Below are 16,933 nucleotides of genomic sequence, written 5' to 3'. Positions count from 1 at the left end.
ATCTAAAAAAGTTTTTACTATGTATTTTTGCTTCCAACGCTAATTTCTTCTCAAAGTCCTTTTTTGCCCTCCTTATCTCCGCTTTGCATTTGGCTTGGCATTCCTTATGATCTATCCTGTTACTTTCAGTTGGTTCTCTTCTCCACTTTCTGAAGGATTGTTTTTTGGCTCTAATGATTTCCTTTATCTTACTGTTTAGCCACGCCGGCTGACGTTTAGTCTTTTTTCCCTTTTTTCTAATACGTGGAATATATTTGTCCTGAACCTCCAGGATGGTGTTTTTAAACAGCATCCACGCCTGATGCAAGTTTTTTACTCTGCGAGCTGCTCCTTTCAGTCTTTTTTTCACCATTTTTCTCATTTTGTCGTAATCACCCTTTCTATAGTTAAACGCTAGCGTACTTGATTTCCTAGTTTCACTTCCTTCAATGCCAATATCAAAACCGATCATATTATGACGTCAGTGTCAGAACGTTGAGGGTGAGTTTTATTATAGTAGATTATATGCTATGCACCAGCAACATGTAATTAAACTCTACTGGGAAATTTTTAAAGCCTATTTTGGCACACAACAGGAACAAGAGCCGGCCAAAAAAAAAAAAAAAAAAAGCAAACACATGTATAATACCATTCTCTGCTAAAAATAATGGAATAGTAGAAAGATTCCAACATAGGGAGAAGAGGTCACATAATATGACGTCTCTTTCCTTCTTCAACTATTGCCTTGAGAAGATTATTAAACATTTGCCTTGTACGTACAGAGCCTCAGCAATACACTCCAGCACCAGGTCATCACCTCGGAGAACAACCCTGGATGTGCTACTGTCTCTTGGTACCACTAGATTTGGGCGTCTTTCTTTGAGGGAATTTGCTATAAAACATAATAAAAGGTTCATATGGTTACTATAAAACAGATTACTAGCTCATTTTCTTCCACTTTTTGACTAATATATTTAAAACAACTTATAGCCTGTTGAGAATAATACAGGGTGTGTGCTACACAAGAAATAAAATAAAGTTTTGAAAGGTCACAGATAAAAACTCTGGAGACAATATTCAGCTTTGAACATGTAATCTAGATGTTTGAAATTATATCTACATTCAGCGATATGTATGTTTATTCAGTACCACTCGAATATAGATGTATATGTAGAGGTCCTGCCTCTTTATATACTTCATCACAAAAGAGAGGGTAATACAGCATACAAGCATACAATATAAACAAGAAAAAGCAACACTGGGCCTTCAAGAAAGAGACAATGGCAGTCCTTTATTGTGAAAAAGACCCAACACGGGCCGTGTTTCGGCGCACAAGCGCCTGCCTCAGGGGTCAAAGTGTGTCTTCACAATATATGAGCAGGAATGTTCAGACATTCTGAGTAAATTGCCAGCCACCACTGAGCGTTTGTTCAATCCTACCAGATGCTGTCTGTGTGAAAACTGCCAAAAGATATACTTGTATAATAATAGTAAAATTTATTGCTATCCCACATTATGTTAAAAATTCTAAGAGAAGGAGTACATCATACATACAAAGCATGAAAAAACAACATCATGTAAAAACATTGCATACTGGACTGAAAATGACACACTCATTACTCAAGCTTTATATTTGTAACGAGGTTTACAGAAAGGCAGAGCCAGGGCAGAGTTGACTCTTACGCACAGAACGTCTAGAATAAGACATAAGCATCGCCACACTGGGACAGACCAAAGGTCCATCTAGCCCAGTACCCTGTCTCCGACAGTGGCCAATCCAGGTCACAATCACCCAACAAGATCCACGGAGCAAAGCATTTTGTACTACAATACTGCAAGTTACCCACATTTTCCTGGCACTTAGGTACAAATATTTCTATTTGCTGTATGGCCTAAATGAAATGTGTATACAGGACAGTAGATTAAGCCAGTATTGTAAAAAAGGAAGTAAGTGCCTGCTTTCTTATACAGAATAGGCTCCTATCACCTGCCTTCTAGGCACCCTGTTATCAGCACTTCTGCCACCTTTGAAACACCCTCAGCATGTCTCCTTTTTTTTATATATATATACTTCAATCACTTTATTAACAAAGAAAACATAAACAATGCAACCCCCCCCCACCAACAACCTAGGGTTATACAAACACATTACTTATTACAAATAAGCTGAGATTTCATTCAAAACCACACCCTAGCATTTCAACAATAGAAATCTAAAAGCGCTCAAACTTTTTTTTTAACATTGAGAAGATCTGGCTTTTAATTGCAACAGCTTTTGAGACATACAAAATTCCCCAAAGCATTTGGACAAAGCAGTATTATTCTTCCACTCGGATAATATGATCTCTATGTGCTTATAGCCTTAAGTACATCAAACAGTCTAGTACTCTCTTTACTTATTAAATGAGATATTGCAACTGTCTTCCAAATACCTTTTTTATAACTAAAAGCAGAGCAAATTTGTAACACACTAATAATCCACTACCACACTGGAACTGTTTCAAATTCACACTCGTATCCAACATATGAAACAGAAGACCATCAGCTATTAAAGCCACCAGCACTCAATTTTTCAACCTTTGAAAGCATCCACAAAGTCCGATGGGTATATAATACAAAAACTGAGATGGTCTATGGACTCTAGTTCAAAATGATTTCCATTGTGTCTCAGAAAGGCCCCCCTCCAAATTGTACTCCTAAAGCCTCTTAAGAGCATCACATGCAAGTCCACGACTGAGCTTTGCCTTCTTAAAAACAGCAGATGCTGAACAAATGATTGCTTTTGAATATTGGCCTGTTCATATTTTCAAAGATGATTTAATCTTGTTGAAGCTAATTATCAAACTGTATAGGGGATACTTTTGACCCATATTTGCTAGCTTACCTTGATTCTATCACTAGGGATCAAAAGTGCCATTTGAGTCCATGCACCCAACAGAGGAGGAACAACTGAGGATCACTCCTATTCCCCTCTACACTACCAGGGAAATCCCCAGTAAAAGCCTAGGAGGGTAGGGAGTAGGGACATATGATGCCGATGTATAACATAAGAATAGCTCTACAGGGTTAGACCAGAGGTAGGCAATTCCAGTCCTCGAGAGCCGCAGGCAGGTCAGGTTTTCAGGATATCCACAATGAATATGCAGGAGATAGATTTGCATACCAAGGAGGCAGTGCTTGCAAATCTATCTCCTGCGTATTCATTGTGGATATCCTGAAAACCTGACTTGCCTGTGGCTCTTGAGGACCGGAGTTGCCTACCCCTGGGTTAGACCAAGAGTCCATTTAGCCTAATATTCTGCTTCCAACAGTGGCCAATTCATGTAACAAATACCTGGCAGAAACCCAAAGAGTAGCAACATTCCATATGGAATCCCAAAGAGTAGCAACATTCCATACTACCGATTTCAGGGAAGCAGTGGCTGTCTCAAAAGCAGACTATGGACTTTTCCTCTAGGAATTTGTCCAAACCTCTTTTAAACCTAGATCTCACCTCTTTACCAGACAGTGAGTCTGAGATTGCTGCATAATTTGTGACATTGGGATATTTAATATAACATTGCTGCTCCTGTTGGACATGACAGCAAAAGCACATGCATTCCTGCACATCCTTTTATATATTTTACAAAAGACTCTGCACTTGTCAGTGCCTTTTGTAAAATGCAGGGGGAATTATGAATATTGTGACCTGGACGTCTTAATCCTCCTCTCTAAATCCTATCTAAAATGGACCTTATTATATAAATAGCTCAACCTGAAATGAAATTTGGAAATGGAAAATAATTAAATCTAAAATTCCCCCTCCCCCAAATTTATAAATAAAAACTGATTCCTTACCAGAAAGAACAGTCAAGTTCACTGGCATTTGCTGGACGATTGTTCTAATTCTGGTGAAGGCAGCAAAGCAACAGTAATCACTCCGGCTGTCTGTTCCTTCCACATTTGCAAAATATAGATTTCCATCCAGGCCCACAGACACACGGTCATCTTGAGGAATATGTACCACATCTAGGAAGAAAGAAGTAATGAGCTATGACAATAAATCACAAAACTTAAAAAGTCTATAGGTCAAATGAAAATGTACGCATCCTACAGACAATGTACATTCAAGCGGTTAACTTTAAACTGGCCAAAGATATTCCTGCTATTTTGGTGGCCTAATTTGGCCACCAAACATCACTGGCAATGTGCTGAATATTAGCAGATAGCCAGTTATATTGTGCAATAACCCTCCATTGCCCCTGGTACAAAATAAGTACCTGAATATATGTAAACCGCTTTGAATGTAGTTGCACAAACCTCAGAAAGGCAGTATATCAAGTCCCATTTCCCTTTCCCCCTTTCCCTTATGACATCACAATATCAGAAGTGAGCCAAGTATCGGGCAATCAAGCTGTTGTGACATCACTGATGAGGTTGGCTCTTATTGGTGGAATGAGTGGAGGAGTAGCCTAGTGGATAGTGCAGTGGACTTTGATCCTGAGGAACTGAGTTCGATTTCCACTGCAGCTCCTTGTGACCCTGGGCAAGTCACTTAACCCTCCATTGCCCCTGGTACAAAATAAGTATCTGAATATACGTAAACCGCTTTGAATGTAGTTGCAAAAACCTCAGAAAGGCGGTATATCAAGTCCCATTTCCCTTCCCTTCCCAATATATCCGGTTATCCGCTAATATTTCTAAAAATCTAAATCCCTCTTCCCTGTACCATCATCTCAACCACAAATTGAGACTTCAGAGTTCTGCCTTCCCTCTTGGGCCCTGCCTGTGGAATAGCCTTTTATAAATTCTGACCAGCATTAAAATATTAATGTTAACATGGTAGTTGCAGTTTGCAGTTAGCCTTGTTCAGGATAGAGTTTGTATAGAGCCCGAGTGGAGTTCTTAAGTAGCAGGAGATGCAACAAAATAAGCTGATCTATTTGGGAAGTATTTGAGGAAGTGTGAGAAGTTAAGTTGTTTGTTCACTGACACCTACTAGGGCAGTTCATGAAGGCTGCTCTTCAGTGATTTTAACAGGTTTGGGTGATAAACTTGCTCCTGTCTTCTTGAAAATAGTGAGTAAATCATTGAGTGAGGGGAAGATGCCAGAACCACTTAAAATAGCCACAGTGAAACCATTGCTGAAGAAGAATAATTTGTATGTATCTGCTATTTCTAATTACAGGCCTATTTTTGTGTTACCTGCATTGACTAAAATCATTCAGAAGTTGGTGTTGAAGCAATTGATGGCTTTTATTGACAAGACTGCTTTGTTAGATAGTAATCGGTATGGTTTTTGAGTAGGACATAGTACGAAAAACTCTTTTGGTATCAACTGTAGATGTTATTTCAAAAAGAGATTGATGCACAGGCAAACTTTTGTTTTGTCTCATTTGATACATCATCTGCATTTCATACTGTAGATCATGGTATTTTATTTCAGCACTTGTGGGACATAGGTCTGAGGAGAAATGTGTGAGAAGGCAGAAGTGGGGCACACCCTCAACAAGACATCAAAGGTAAACAACACAGGAGCAGAGGATGACAAAATGGCTTCCAGCCTGCGAGGAGATATTTGAAAGTTCTTTATTTATAAAGCACCAGTAGAATGACCCAACATGGGTCCGTGTTTCAGCGGACACAGCCGACTGCCTCAGGGGTCACAAGAAACATTCTACGTTCATATGATGATGTTTGAACCTGGTACATCAAATGAATAAACACTTGAAGGTAGCAAACTGCACTCAATGTACGATGTACAGTCTCATGAAATAGCTCTGAATGCACAGCCACAATGAAGGGCGAACATTACCATATGAACATAGAGTGTTTCTTGTAACCCCTGAGGCAGACAGCTGTGTCCCCATAAACATGGACCCGTGTCGGGTCATTCTGCTGGTGCTTTATAAATAAACAACTTTCGAATATCTCCTCCAAGGCTGGAAGTCATTTTGTCGCCCTCTGCTCTTGTGAAGAAAAGTTCATGGGTGGTTGTTATCATATCTGGAGAATCATAAGATGGTGGTAAAATGGGCTGATATGGTATCTGAGGTCCATCTGTTGATGTAGATGTCAGAATTTTTGCTGATGTTCATTTTTGATGATTTTGTAATTGGTCATCTTAAATTATAGAAATGCATAGGGGCTATTCAATTTTGGATGAAGGATAATGGATTAGCTTTAAATTTAGCAAAGACAGAAATTATGCTTGTTAGTTGGGGGGTTTATAGTCATGTTAGCCCAGTACAGATTCAGGGCTATCTTGTTCCTGTTAAAACTTCAGATTGTGAGTCTTGGAATTATACTGAATGCAGAACTGAATTTTAAAGTGCAGGTAGCAAACGTAGTTCAAAATTGTTTCTATCAGCTTCATGTTCTAAGTAAAATTAAACCTATTATCCCTCGATCTGAGTTTGATTTTGTCCAGATTTTAGACTATTGTAATAGTCTTTTTCTGAGTTTATCTCAATCTTGTTGTAAAGGATTACAGGTTGAACAGCATGCTGCTATATGTGTGATTGTGGGATTACAACATAATGATCATGTTATGCCTTCCTTGATGTCTTTACATTAGCTACCTTTGTGCTTTAGGATATATTTTTAAGTGTTGATGCTTATTTTTAAGACTTTGACCAGTGTTACTCCTGAACATTTGAAGAACACCCTGAGGCTCTATGAACTAGCTCGCTCCCTGAGACTGACAGGAACTTAGCTTTTGGTGCAATCTTCTTTAGCGAAGATTCTGTTGACACTTGTGATAATGTGGTATTCCTGGCTGGCCCGCACCTATGGAATAAACTTCCTGGAAATATTAGGATGCTAACATCTATTTCAGAATTTAAGAAACAGGTAAAAACTTGCTTGTTTATTTAGGCTTTTATGGAATATGAGGGCCTGTAATTGTTTTGTATGGTGTTTCCTAAATCAGAATCTGTAAAAAGGGGGTGAATATTGAATTTGTTTTTTGTTTTAGATTTGAAGTATGATTTATAATATGTTATTATTTTGTTTTTTACATTGTTTGATGTATATTTATTATGTGTGTTTTCTTATTCTCCAAAGTTAATAGGCGGGTTATAAATGAAATAAATTAGTACTCATGTAGATTACCAAATATATTAAATTTACATGTGTGAATATTTACTCCTGCTTTGAGGCAAGTATAAATGTCCACATCTGCATAATAGGTGTGATTCCTACCACTACACTAGTATAAAGATGTATATAGATGTCTATTTGTGTTTATAAAATGACCTTCATTGTGTCTTTTGTCTTCAGACTTATTCCATAGGCAAAATATTTGTAGTAGGATTGGCAAGTAGATATGAGGTGCAAGGAAATATGGGATCAGAGGTAGAGCTGAGTTTAAACCACCCTTCAACATCTTCTGTCCTTCTGTGACTGTTCTCTTGTGCTTGACTGCTTAAATTTTTTAAATTTAAATGCTTTACTTTTTGTCTATTAGATTGTAAGCTCTTTGAGCAGGGACTGTCTTTCTTCTGTGTTTGTACAGCGCTGCGTACACTTTGTAGCGCTCTAGAAATGTTAAATAGTAGTAGTAGTAGTAGTAAACCCCATGAGAACTGCTCCCTTATCCCGTATTGCAAGAACCAGGCTACCCTCTCTGCAGTTACTCACCAAGTGTCATCCAGTAAATGTGCAGTGGAGGAATCCCAGTAGGAGGATTACAAGGTAAGACCACTGAATCACCTTCCATTGCCACCACAGGATCCATTTTTTGATTCGGAAACTTCGGCAGACCTAAGGCATAGGGAAGATTTAGATAATGCTCACTACAGTTTCTGTAAGATTGCATATGCATATAGCAGAAAGAAACTCTGGTGGTGTATCTGAGAGCATGCAACTTGTTTTATTATTATTATTATTTTATTTATTGCATTTGTATCCCACATTTTCCCACCTCTTTGTAGGCTCAATGTGGCTCAAGCAGCACTTATAAAATTACTCCACAGTATAGACCAAAAAAGTAGGTGCTTGTAAACATAGGACCTCTTTTTATACAACACGCAGGGGTTGGATTCAGCTCTTGTATTATAAAATAGATGCATATGCATAACACAAAGTTACTCCTACTTTGGGACAGGTGAAATTCGGTTTCTATGTGTCTTCCCTGCCTAAGGGTGTTTTTTAGTAAGACGTGCTCACATTCTTAATGCGCGCTAAAATTGGGAGCACACTAAACGTTAGAGATGCCCATAGGATTGCATTGGTGTCTCTAACATTTAGTATGCGCTAAAACATGAGTGCACCTTAGTAAAAGGGGGTCTAAGTTCACTATTCTAAAATGATCCTTAAAGGGCCAGATTTAAAGCATAAAAAACCACAATCCCCCATCACCACCACCCACTGTCCCCCCCAAATACTATATATGGTGCTGAAAACTGTGCACTCAATTTAATTGAATAATGAGCCAACTCTGAGCACCGTTTGTGGAACAGCTCTTAACACTTATTTTTTTCGGCGCTGTCATTTAGTGAGTTTAACACACACATAAGTACATAAGTACATAAGTAATGCCATACTGGGAAAAGACCAAGGGTCCATCGAGCCCAGCATCTTGTCCACGACAGCGGCCAATCCAGGCCAAGGGCACCTGGCAAGCTTCCCAAACGTACAAACATTTTATACATGTTATTCCTGGAATTTTGGAGTTTTCCAAGTCCGTTTAGTAGCGGTTTATGGACTTGTCCTTTAGGAAACCGTCCAACCCCTTTTTAAACTCTGCTAAGCTAACCGCCTTCACCACATTTTTCCGGCAATGAATTCCAGAGTTTAATTACACGTTGGGTGAAGAAACATTTTCTCCGATTTGTCTTAAATTTACTGCACTGTAGTTTAATCGCATGCCCCCTAGTCCTAGTATTTTTGGAAAGCGTGAACAGACGCTTCACATCCACCTGTTCCACTCCACTCATTATTTTATATACCTCTATCATGTCTCCCCTCAGCCGTCTCTTCTCCAAGCTGAATAGCCCTAGCCTCCTTAGTCTTTCTTCATAGGGAAGTCGTCCCATCCCCGCTATCATTTTAGTCGCCCTTCGCTGCACCTTTTCCAATTCTACTATATCTTTCTTGAGATGCGGCGACCAGAATTGAACACAATACTCAAGGTGCGGTCGCACCATGGAGCGATACAACGGCATTATAACATCCTCACACCTGTTTTCCATACCTTTCCTAATAATACCCAACATTCTATTCGCGTTCCTAGCCGCAGCAGCACACTGAGCAGAAGGTTTCAGTGTGTTATTGACGAGGACACCCAGATCCCTTTCTTGGTCCGTAACTCCTAACGTGGAACCTTGCATGACGTAGCTATAATTCGGGTTCTTTTTCCCCACATGCATCACCTTGCACTTGCTCACATTAAACGTCATCTGCCATTTAGCCGCCCAGTCTCCCAGTCTCGTAAGGTCCTCTTGTAATTTTTCACAATCCTGTTGCGAGTTAACGACTTTGAATAACTTTGTGTTATCAGCAAATTTAATTACCTCGCTAGTTACTCCCATCTCTAAATCATTTATAAATATATTAAAAAGCAGCGGTCCTAGCACAGACCCCTGAGGAACCTGTATAATTTTTATATGCAATGAATATTGAATCACATTTAAGGTTCATGCAAAAATCCTCAATTTTTCATCACTCTTCAGTAAATCAATAAGAAACTTCTGAATTATTTAATCTGAATAATTTTGAACAAGCACATCTTTGGCCAAGACATAAATTTGGTAGAACATAAATCTTTAAGCAAAAAAATTATTCCTATTAAAAAATCTGCAAGTAGCATGGAGTAACATTTGCACAGTGCTTGAATCAGATGCTAAATGTTTTCCATCCTATTTCCTGAGAAAACCTATGAAATGAAATAAAATCAGTGTGCAGATTCTTACTTGGAACAATGAATTGGACTTCATCAGAAATGGCTGTGCCCAGTTTGTTGGAAGCAAGGCAGCGATATTTCCCTTGGAAGTCACTAGTATTTCCATTGTTGTGGATTGTGAAAGTTCCAGAGTTCCTGGTTGTTAGCACCCGAGGGTCAATGAATGGATTATAAGGATTGTCATCCTTTATCCATTGGAATCTGAAATAGATTTGTAAATGTTAAAGAACCAAGAAAGAACAGGTACAGAGCCACTGGTGATCCCACGACTTACCACAAAAAGGTGCAAGCTACATCAGTAAGAGCATAAGAACCGCCATACTAGGTTAAATGGCTCACAAATACGCATAATTATAAGGGCAAACCAACAATCACACATATCCTTACCATCCACTACAATACATTAACATTCCAAAAAATAGTCACCTATTCATGATAAATCTATACTATAAAGCATCATTCTTACACTGTTACTCTCATATAATTTATTCTACCTTCTTTGCCACCTTTCTATAACCTTCACTTATCACCCTCTTCTATCTATATAGTTTAACCCTGTTGCAAACTTTTACCCTTTCTCCCTCTACTCTACCAGTCCCTCCATATTTCAGGTCCCTCCTCTTCATTTTCTGTCTATAGTATCTCACTCTATCATTACTCCCTCCTCTTTCATGTCTTCTCTTTCCACTCCTCTTCCCACTCCTCTTCCCATAAGAAGCAAAATCAAAGCCATTTCAAAAGGTGAAATGCTGTTTTACTTACAACTATGTGCAGGTAAGATTTAATTCCCCCCCCCCCCCCCCCAAAATCGCCCACCATGATAGCCGCTAACTGCTGGATTCTATATATTGCGCCTTAATTTCCACGTGGAAATCAAAACCTATTCTATAAAAATGCACATAATTGGTTAAATAGCTAATCAGTGCTGTCAACTGAATATAAACAAGCAATTAGCACTAATTGGTATTAAGATTTATGCGCAGAACTCGCTAAGCGCATTCTGTAATGCACTGCATGTAAATTCTATGTCGCATAGTTGAAAAGGGAGCGTGGCCATAGCAGGGCATTTCTAAAATCTATGCATGTTACACCCGCTCTATGCATATTTTATGCATCAGGATTTACGCCAAGAGATCTCAGATACTGAAGCAAAAAGATTTTAATATTTCAAGATTACTCTTCCGGTGTGGCAATGAAGAAAAGATCCTGTTTGCAAAGCGCTTTTGAGAAGAACATCCATTTCTTGGTGCAGTATCCAGCGTGTGCTTCATAATGGTATTCCCACATATTTTTACAACCCTGGAGGAGGCAAAGCACCAACTAACTACACTGTTCCTGGATTTTGCCATTGCAAGGTCTGTTGGAGGGGAAGAATACCTCCCTTTCACAATAAGCAATGCTGGTGTGAGATGTGTCTTAAGTTTCTGAAATGTATTGCTTGACACTGTGAATATTTATATTGTTCTGTTGTTCAGTGATCAGTTGCTCAGTGAATAGTTTCAGGGGAAGAGGTCTCAAACACGAGTGGTCCATGGTACATGAGGGTTGGATTTCAGAGGGGGGTTGTATGGCTAAAGAGGGTGATAGTAGGGGGAGAGGGAGGGAGTAATAGCAATACATGTTGACTCTAGGTCATTTACTGGGACAGATGGTTACAATTATGATCAGTGGCATGAGTTTGTGAATGTGAGACACCTTACAAGATTTTTGTTGGAACAAGGGGTGCCGGATAAAGGCTGCTAAAGTACAGAGTCAGTGGCTGTAACAAACGCACAGATTTCTTCATCAACCCGAGAACCTCTTCAGGGGGTTTCCAACTAAACTTTACTGTACACGTGTGCAAAACATACAATTACCCAACACTTCATAATACTACAACATATTGCACATTTATCTGTGTCTGTGGTTCCTTTTTTACTTTTTCCAATGCGTGGTCTGCTGCTGCTGTGTTACTCTTTCTGACCTTTCTTTCTCTGATAAACTTTCATCTTGTTGCACCATATGCCTGGAATAGACTTCCTAAGCCACTACGTCAGGCTCCGTCTCTGGCCGTCTTCAAATCTAGGCTAAAAGCCCACCTTCTTGAGGCTGCTTTTAACTCCTAACTCCTATTCACTTGTTCAGTGCCAATGTCTGTTTTATCATTCCCACTTTAAGTCATTCTCTTATCCCTTAATTGTCCTGTTTGTCTATCCTGATTAGATTGTAAGCTCTGTCGAGCAGGGACTGTCTCTTTACATTCATGTACATTTAGTAGCACTATAGAAATGATAAGTAGTAGTAGTGGTTTAAAAAACGGAATTACCATATTGAGGCCCCCTTTTACTAAGGTGCACTGATGTTTTTAGCGCATACTAAACATTAGAGACGCCAATGCATTCCTATGGGCGTGTCTAACGTTTAGCATGCCCACAAGTTTAGTGTGCGCTAAACACATGAGCACGCCTTAGTAAAAGGAGGCCATAGACTTCCTAGCCTCTCAGCAAAAAGAAACATTTTTTTGGCACAGAGCCAAGGTTTGCAGTTACAGTTAGAAAAAGAAAGGGGGAGGTCTTTATTTTCGATTTCAGTGCTCAGTTTCAAGGGTTCCAGAGGCGATCCGGGAAATTATAGACTGGTGAGTTTGACGTCGGTGCCGGGAAAAATGGTGGAGGCTATTATTAAGAATAAAATTACAGAGCACATACAAAAGCATGGGCTACTGAGACAAAGTCAGCACGGATTTAGTGAAGGGAAGTCTTGCCTCACAAATCTGCATTTTTTCGAGGGGGTGAATAAACGTGGACAAAGGGGAGCCGGTGGATATTGTATATCTGGATTTTCAAAAGGCGTTTGACAAAGTGCCTCATGAAAGGCTCCAAAGGAAACTGGAGAGTCATGGGATCGGAGGCAGTGTATTATTGTGGATTAAGAGCTGGTTAAGGGATAGGAAGCAGAGAGTAGGGTTGAATGGTCAGTATTCTCAATGGAGAAGGGTAGTTAGTGGGGTCCCTCAGGGGGTCTGTGCTGGGACTGCTGCTTTTTAACATATTTATAAATGACCTCGAGATGGGAGTAACTAGTGAGGTAATTAAATTCGCAGATGATACAAAGTTATCCAGGGTCGTCTCATCGCGGGAGGAGTGTGAAAAATTACAAGAAGACCTCGTGAGACTGGGGGATTGGGCGTCCAAATGGCAGATGAAGTTCAACGTTGGCAAGTGCAAAGTGATGCATGTGGGAAGGAGGAACCCGACTTACAGCTATGTTATGCAAGGTTCCGCGTTAGGAGGATAGGACGTTGAAATCTTCACCTCAATGTGCTGCGGTGGCTAAGAAGGCGAACAGAATGTTGAGTATTATTAGAAAAGGGATGGAAAACAAGCATAAGGATGTTATAATGCCATTATATCGCTCCATGGTGCGACCGCACCTGGAGTATTGTGTTCAGTTCTGGTCGCCTCATCTCAAAAAAGATATAAAGGAATTGGAGAAGGTGCAGAGAAGGGCGACAAAAATGATAAAAGGGATGGGACGACTACCCTATGAGGAGAGGTTAGGACTCTTTAGCCTGGAGAGAAGGTGGCTGAGAGGTGATATGATAGAGGTTTACAAAATAATGAATGGAATAGAGGGGACAGATGTGAAGCGTTTGTTTACGCTTTCTAACAATAATAGAACCAGGGGACACAAGATGAAATTAGAATGTGGTAGGTTTAAAACAAATCGGAGAAAGTTTTTCTTTACTCAGTGCATAGTTAGACTCTGGAACTCATTGCCGGAGAAGGTAGTGACGGCAGCTGGCCTTGCTGAGTTTAACGGGGGTCTGGACAGATTTCTGAAGGAAAAGTCCATTGATGGTTATTAAATTTTGGGTTTTTTGCCAGGTTCTTGGGGCCTGGATTGGCCGCTGTCGGAGACAGAGTGCTGGGCTTGATGGACCTTTGGTCTTTTCCCAGCATGGCAGTGCTTATGTGCTCACTCAACAATGTGCTACTTTCTGGGCCTGACATGAATAACAGGAGTGGAGGAGTGGCCTAGTGGGGTAGAGCACTGGTCTTGCAATCCAGAGGTGGCCAGTTCAAATCCCACTGCTGCTCCTTGTGGTCTTGGGCAAATCACTTAACCCTCCATTGCCTAAGGTGCAAACTTAGATTGTGAGCCCTCCTGGGACAGAGAAATATCCAGAGTACCTGAATGTAATTCACCTTGAGCTACTACTGAAAAAGGTGTGAGCAAAATCTAAATAAATATCAGCCTAGTAGGAGTCTAGGTACACTTCAGAAAGGAACCCATTGCCATAGCACCAGACATCCAGCAAATGTTCTACTGCTTTGATGTACACCCAGACTACAGAAATTACTTGAGATTCCTGTGGTACTGTGACAATGACATCATCCATGAAATTGTAAAATTCAGAATGAGAGTTTGTGTTTTTGGTAACAGTCTGTCACATGCAGTAGAAACTATGGGCTTCCAAGGATAGCCCAAGAGGGAGAAAAAGAGTATGGTACAGATGCCAGACATTTCATTGAAAGACACTTTTACGTTGATGATGGTCTGAAGTCTTTTCTTACTGCAGAAGAAGCCACTGACTTGCTGAGGAGAACACAAGCAATGCTAGCAAAGGCCAATCTGAGACTTCGTAAAATTGCCTTCAACAGTCTAGAAATAATGAGAGCACTTCCTGCAAAGGATCATGCCAAAGATTTAAAGGATGTAAATGTAAGAGTAGACACCCCTCCACTTCAGAGAAGACTTGGGTGACATTGGGACCTAGAAAGAGACATTTTTACTTTTCAAGTCTCCACCCAAAATAAACCATATACACGCAGAGGTGTCTTGACCACAGTCAATAGTCTTAATGATCCATTGGGGTTTGTGGCTCCAGTCACCGTCCAAGGGAGATCCCTACTGAGAGAACTTTCCCAAAGCACTGATCAGTGGGATGCTTTACTGTCACCAGAGATGCAACAAGAGAGAGGGAGAAATGGAAACATTCTCTAAAGACTCTTGAACAACTGCATATCATATGTACTTACATCCCTGTAGCACTCAGTACTGTCTGTCACAAAGTGATTTGCATCTTCTCAGTTGCTTCGGAAAGGTCATAGCAGCAGTGGCCTATTTGAGAACTACAGACACAAATGGACTATCTCATGTGAGATTCATCTTTGGCAAAACCAAGTTAGCACCACAACCCAATCATACTATTCCACGCATGGAACTGTGTGAAGCAGTGCTGGCAGTAGACATAGAAGAAATGATACTCAATGAAATGGACATTCAAATAGACACAGTCAATTTTTACGCTGATAGCAAAATTGTCCTGGGATACATCTACAACCAAACCAGATTTTACGTTATGTCAGCAACAGAGTTGAATGTATACAGAAGTCAACACGACCAGAGCATGTCACTACATGCCAACTAAGTAAAATCCAGCAGACTGTGCCACCAGAGTGGTACCAGCATCTTGTCTAATGATAGCCACCTAGTTATCAGGACCAGATTTCCTTCTAAAAACCAACTACACATCTCTAGACATGCAGAACGCCTTTGAACTTATAGATCCTGACTCTGACACAGGAATCCATCCAAAGATGGAGTAGCCTAGTGGTTAGTGCTGCAGACTTTCATCCTGAGGAAGTGGGTTCAATTCCCACTGCAGCTATTTGTTGCAAAAACAGGTCTAGCTTAAAAAATGTCCAAGTTTTAGTCTTGGACGTCTTTGTTAATGGGGAAAATCCACTATTTCTGGGATAAGCAGTATAAAATATTTTGTACTTTTTTGGGACCTTGCCAGGTATTTGTGACCTGGATTGGCCACTGTTGGAGACAGGATGCTGGGCTTGATGGACCTTTGGTCTTCCCAGTATGGCAATACTTATGTACTTATTCTTGTCACCAACATTGCATCTTTATCTCATCAACCAATGGATGAAAGACCAAACATCGACCACCAAAGTGCTATCAGATATACAGAACTACAGATCATCAATGATAACTTAGCACCACCTGGGAGCTTTGACATAAGACTTCCCTGGAAAACAAGGAACTTCATCAGCAAAGCCATCACTGAACCACTGATCCACACCACAAAGATATGAGGACAACGTGGACCATTGTCCACTCCAGAGACTCAGCTTTCTTTCTCTTTTATGTTGTTTATTGTTTGTGTTGTCTATTTCTCATGTCAGCTCCTGTGAGACTACAAGAGAGAAGCCGCCAGAGCAACAGTGAACCGGAGATGATCAATGAGTTGTCAACCTTCAGGATCCAGTTTTATTTATAGACTTTGCATGGACTTTGTGGTATTGATCAAGTTTCAAGTTTATTGTAGACTTACTACCCCACTTATTAACAATGCCAGCTAAGCGACTAAAAATAAATGAGAGAGAAAAAGAAAGGACAATATAGTTTAGATGGGGAAGGGGGAGAACTACAATAATCATGATAGGAAAGAGGGGAAAAGGGAAAAACATCAGGTGAGGGAGTAGTTTCCAAGCCTATGGTGCAAGAAGCTGGGGATGAGATAATAACTGGAAGGCTTCTTCAAACAAATGAGCTTTGAGGTCTTGATGTTTGACAATTAAATAGTGGTATCTACCATTACCAAGTGGGGAGTGTTGTATCCCCATTTGCATTGAGGCAGGTTGCCTATTGTTTATATGTATATGTTGGACATTGTTTATATCAGACTGTACTGCCTGTAACAATTTACAGTGCTTATGACCTTTAAAAAGGCAGGAAGTGTCTTTGGACTACAAATCTTACTCTTCTTGCAGTGTTCTGTAAAAGGCTCTTCCTAAGCACATATACCTGTTCCCTATACCTTATGGGGCTTTTCCTATTAGCTGGCCCTTGTTCCTGTGTGTGCTGGGTTGTAGCTGGCCCACTTCTGTCTCCAGTGGGGTGGAGGGAATTTGCATTCTTTTCTAAGAACCATAAGCTGACTTTGCTGTACTTTGTTGTATGACTCCCCTCCCCGCCCCCTTCAAACTACTGTAATATCACCACGTTTTTACCAGTTTAAAAGTATTTACAGAATCTACAATCTCAGCTTGGTGCAGAAATCTCCCAGTTCCTCTT

At 40.2% G+C, this 16,933-nt stretch overlaps 1 protein-coding gene across 4 annotated transcripts in view; it reads right to left on the bottom strand.

Moving 5' to 3' along the window:
• Positions 1-16,933, bottom strand: part of CHL1 (cell adhesion molecule L1 like) — a 147,891-nt gene that overhangs the window by 75,927 nt on the left and 55,031 nt on the right. For all 4 annotated transcript variants that reach the window (XM_030208520.1, XM_030208518.1, XM_030208522.1 and 1 more), the window contains exons 4-7: positions 9,873-10,063; positions 7,600-7,722; positions 3,817-3,987; positions 760-871 (exon numbers count right to left, since the gene is read on the bottom strand). In XM_030208520.1, the coding sequence (XP_030064380.1) occupies positions 760-871; positions 3,817-3,987; positions 7,600-7,722; positions 9,873-10,063 (597 nt within the window). The remainder of the gene's footprint in view (positions 1-759; positions 872-3,816; positions 3,988-7,599; positions 7,723-9,872; positions 10,064-16,933) is intronic.

This window comes from Microcaecilia unicolor, chromosome 6 (assembly GCF_901765095.1).
Source record: "Microcaecilia unicolor chromosome 6, aMicUni1.1, whole genome shotgun sequence".
NCBI lineage: Eukaryota > Metazoa > Chordata > Amphibia > Gymnophiona > Siphonopidae > Microcaecilia > Microcaecilia unicolor.
This window is presented reverse-complemented; position numbering and strand designations above follow the sequence as displayed.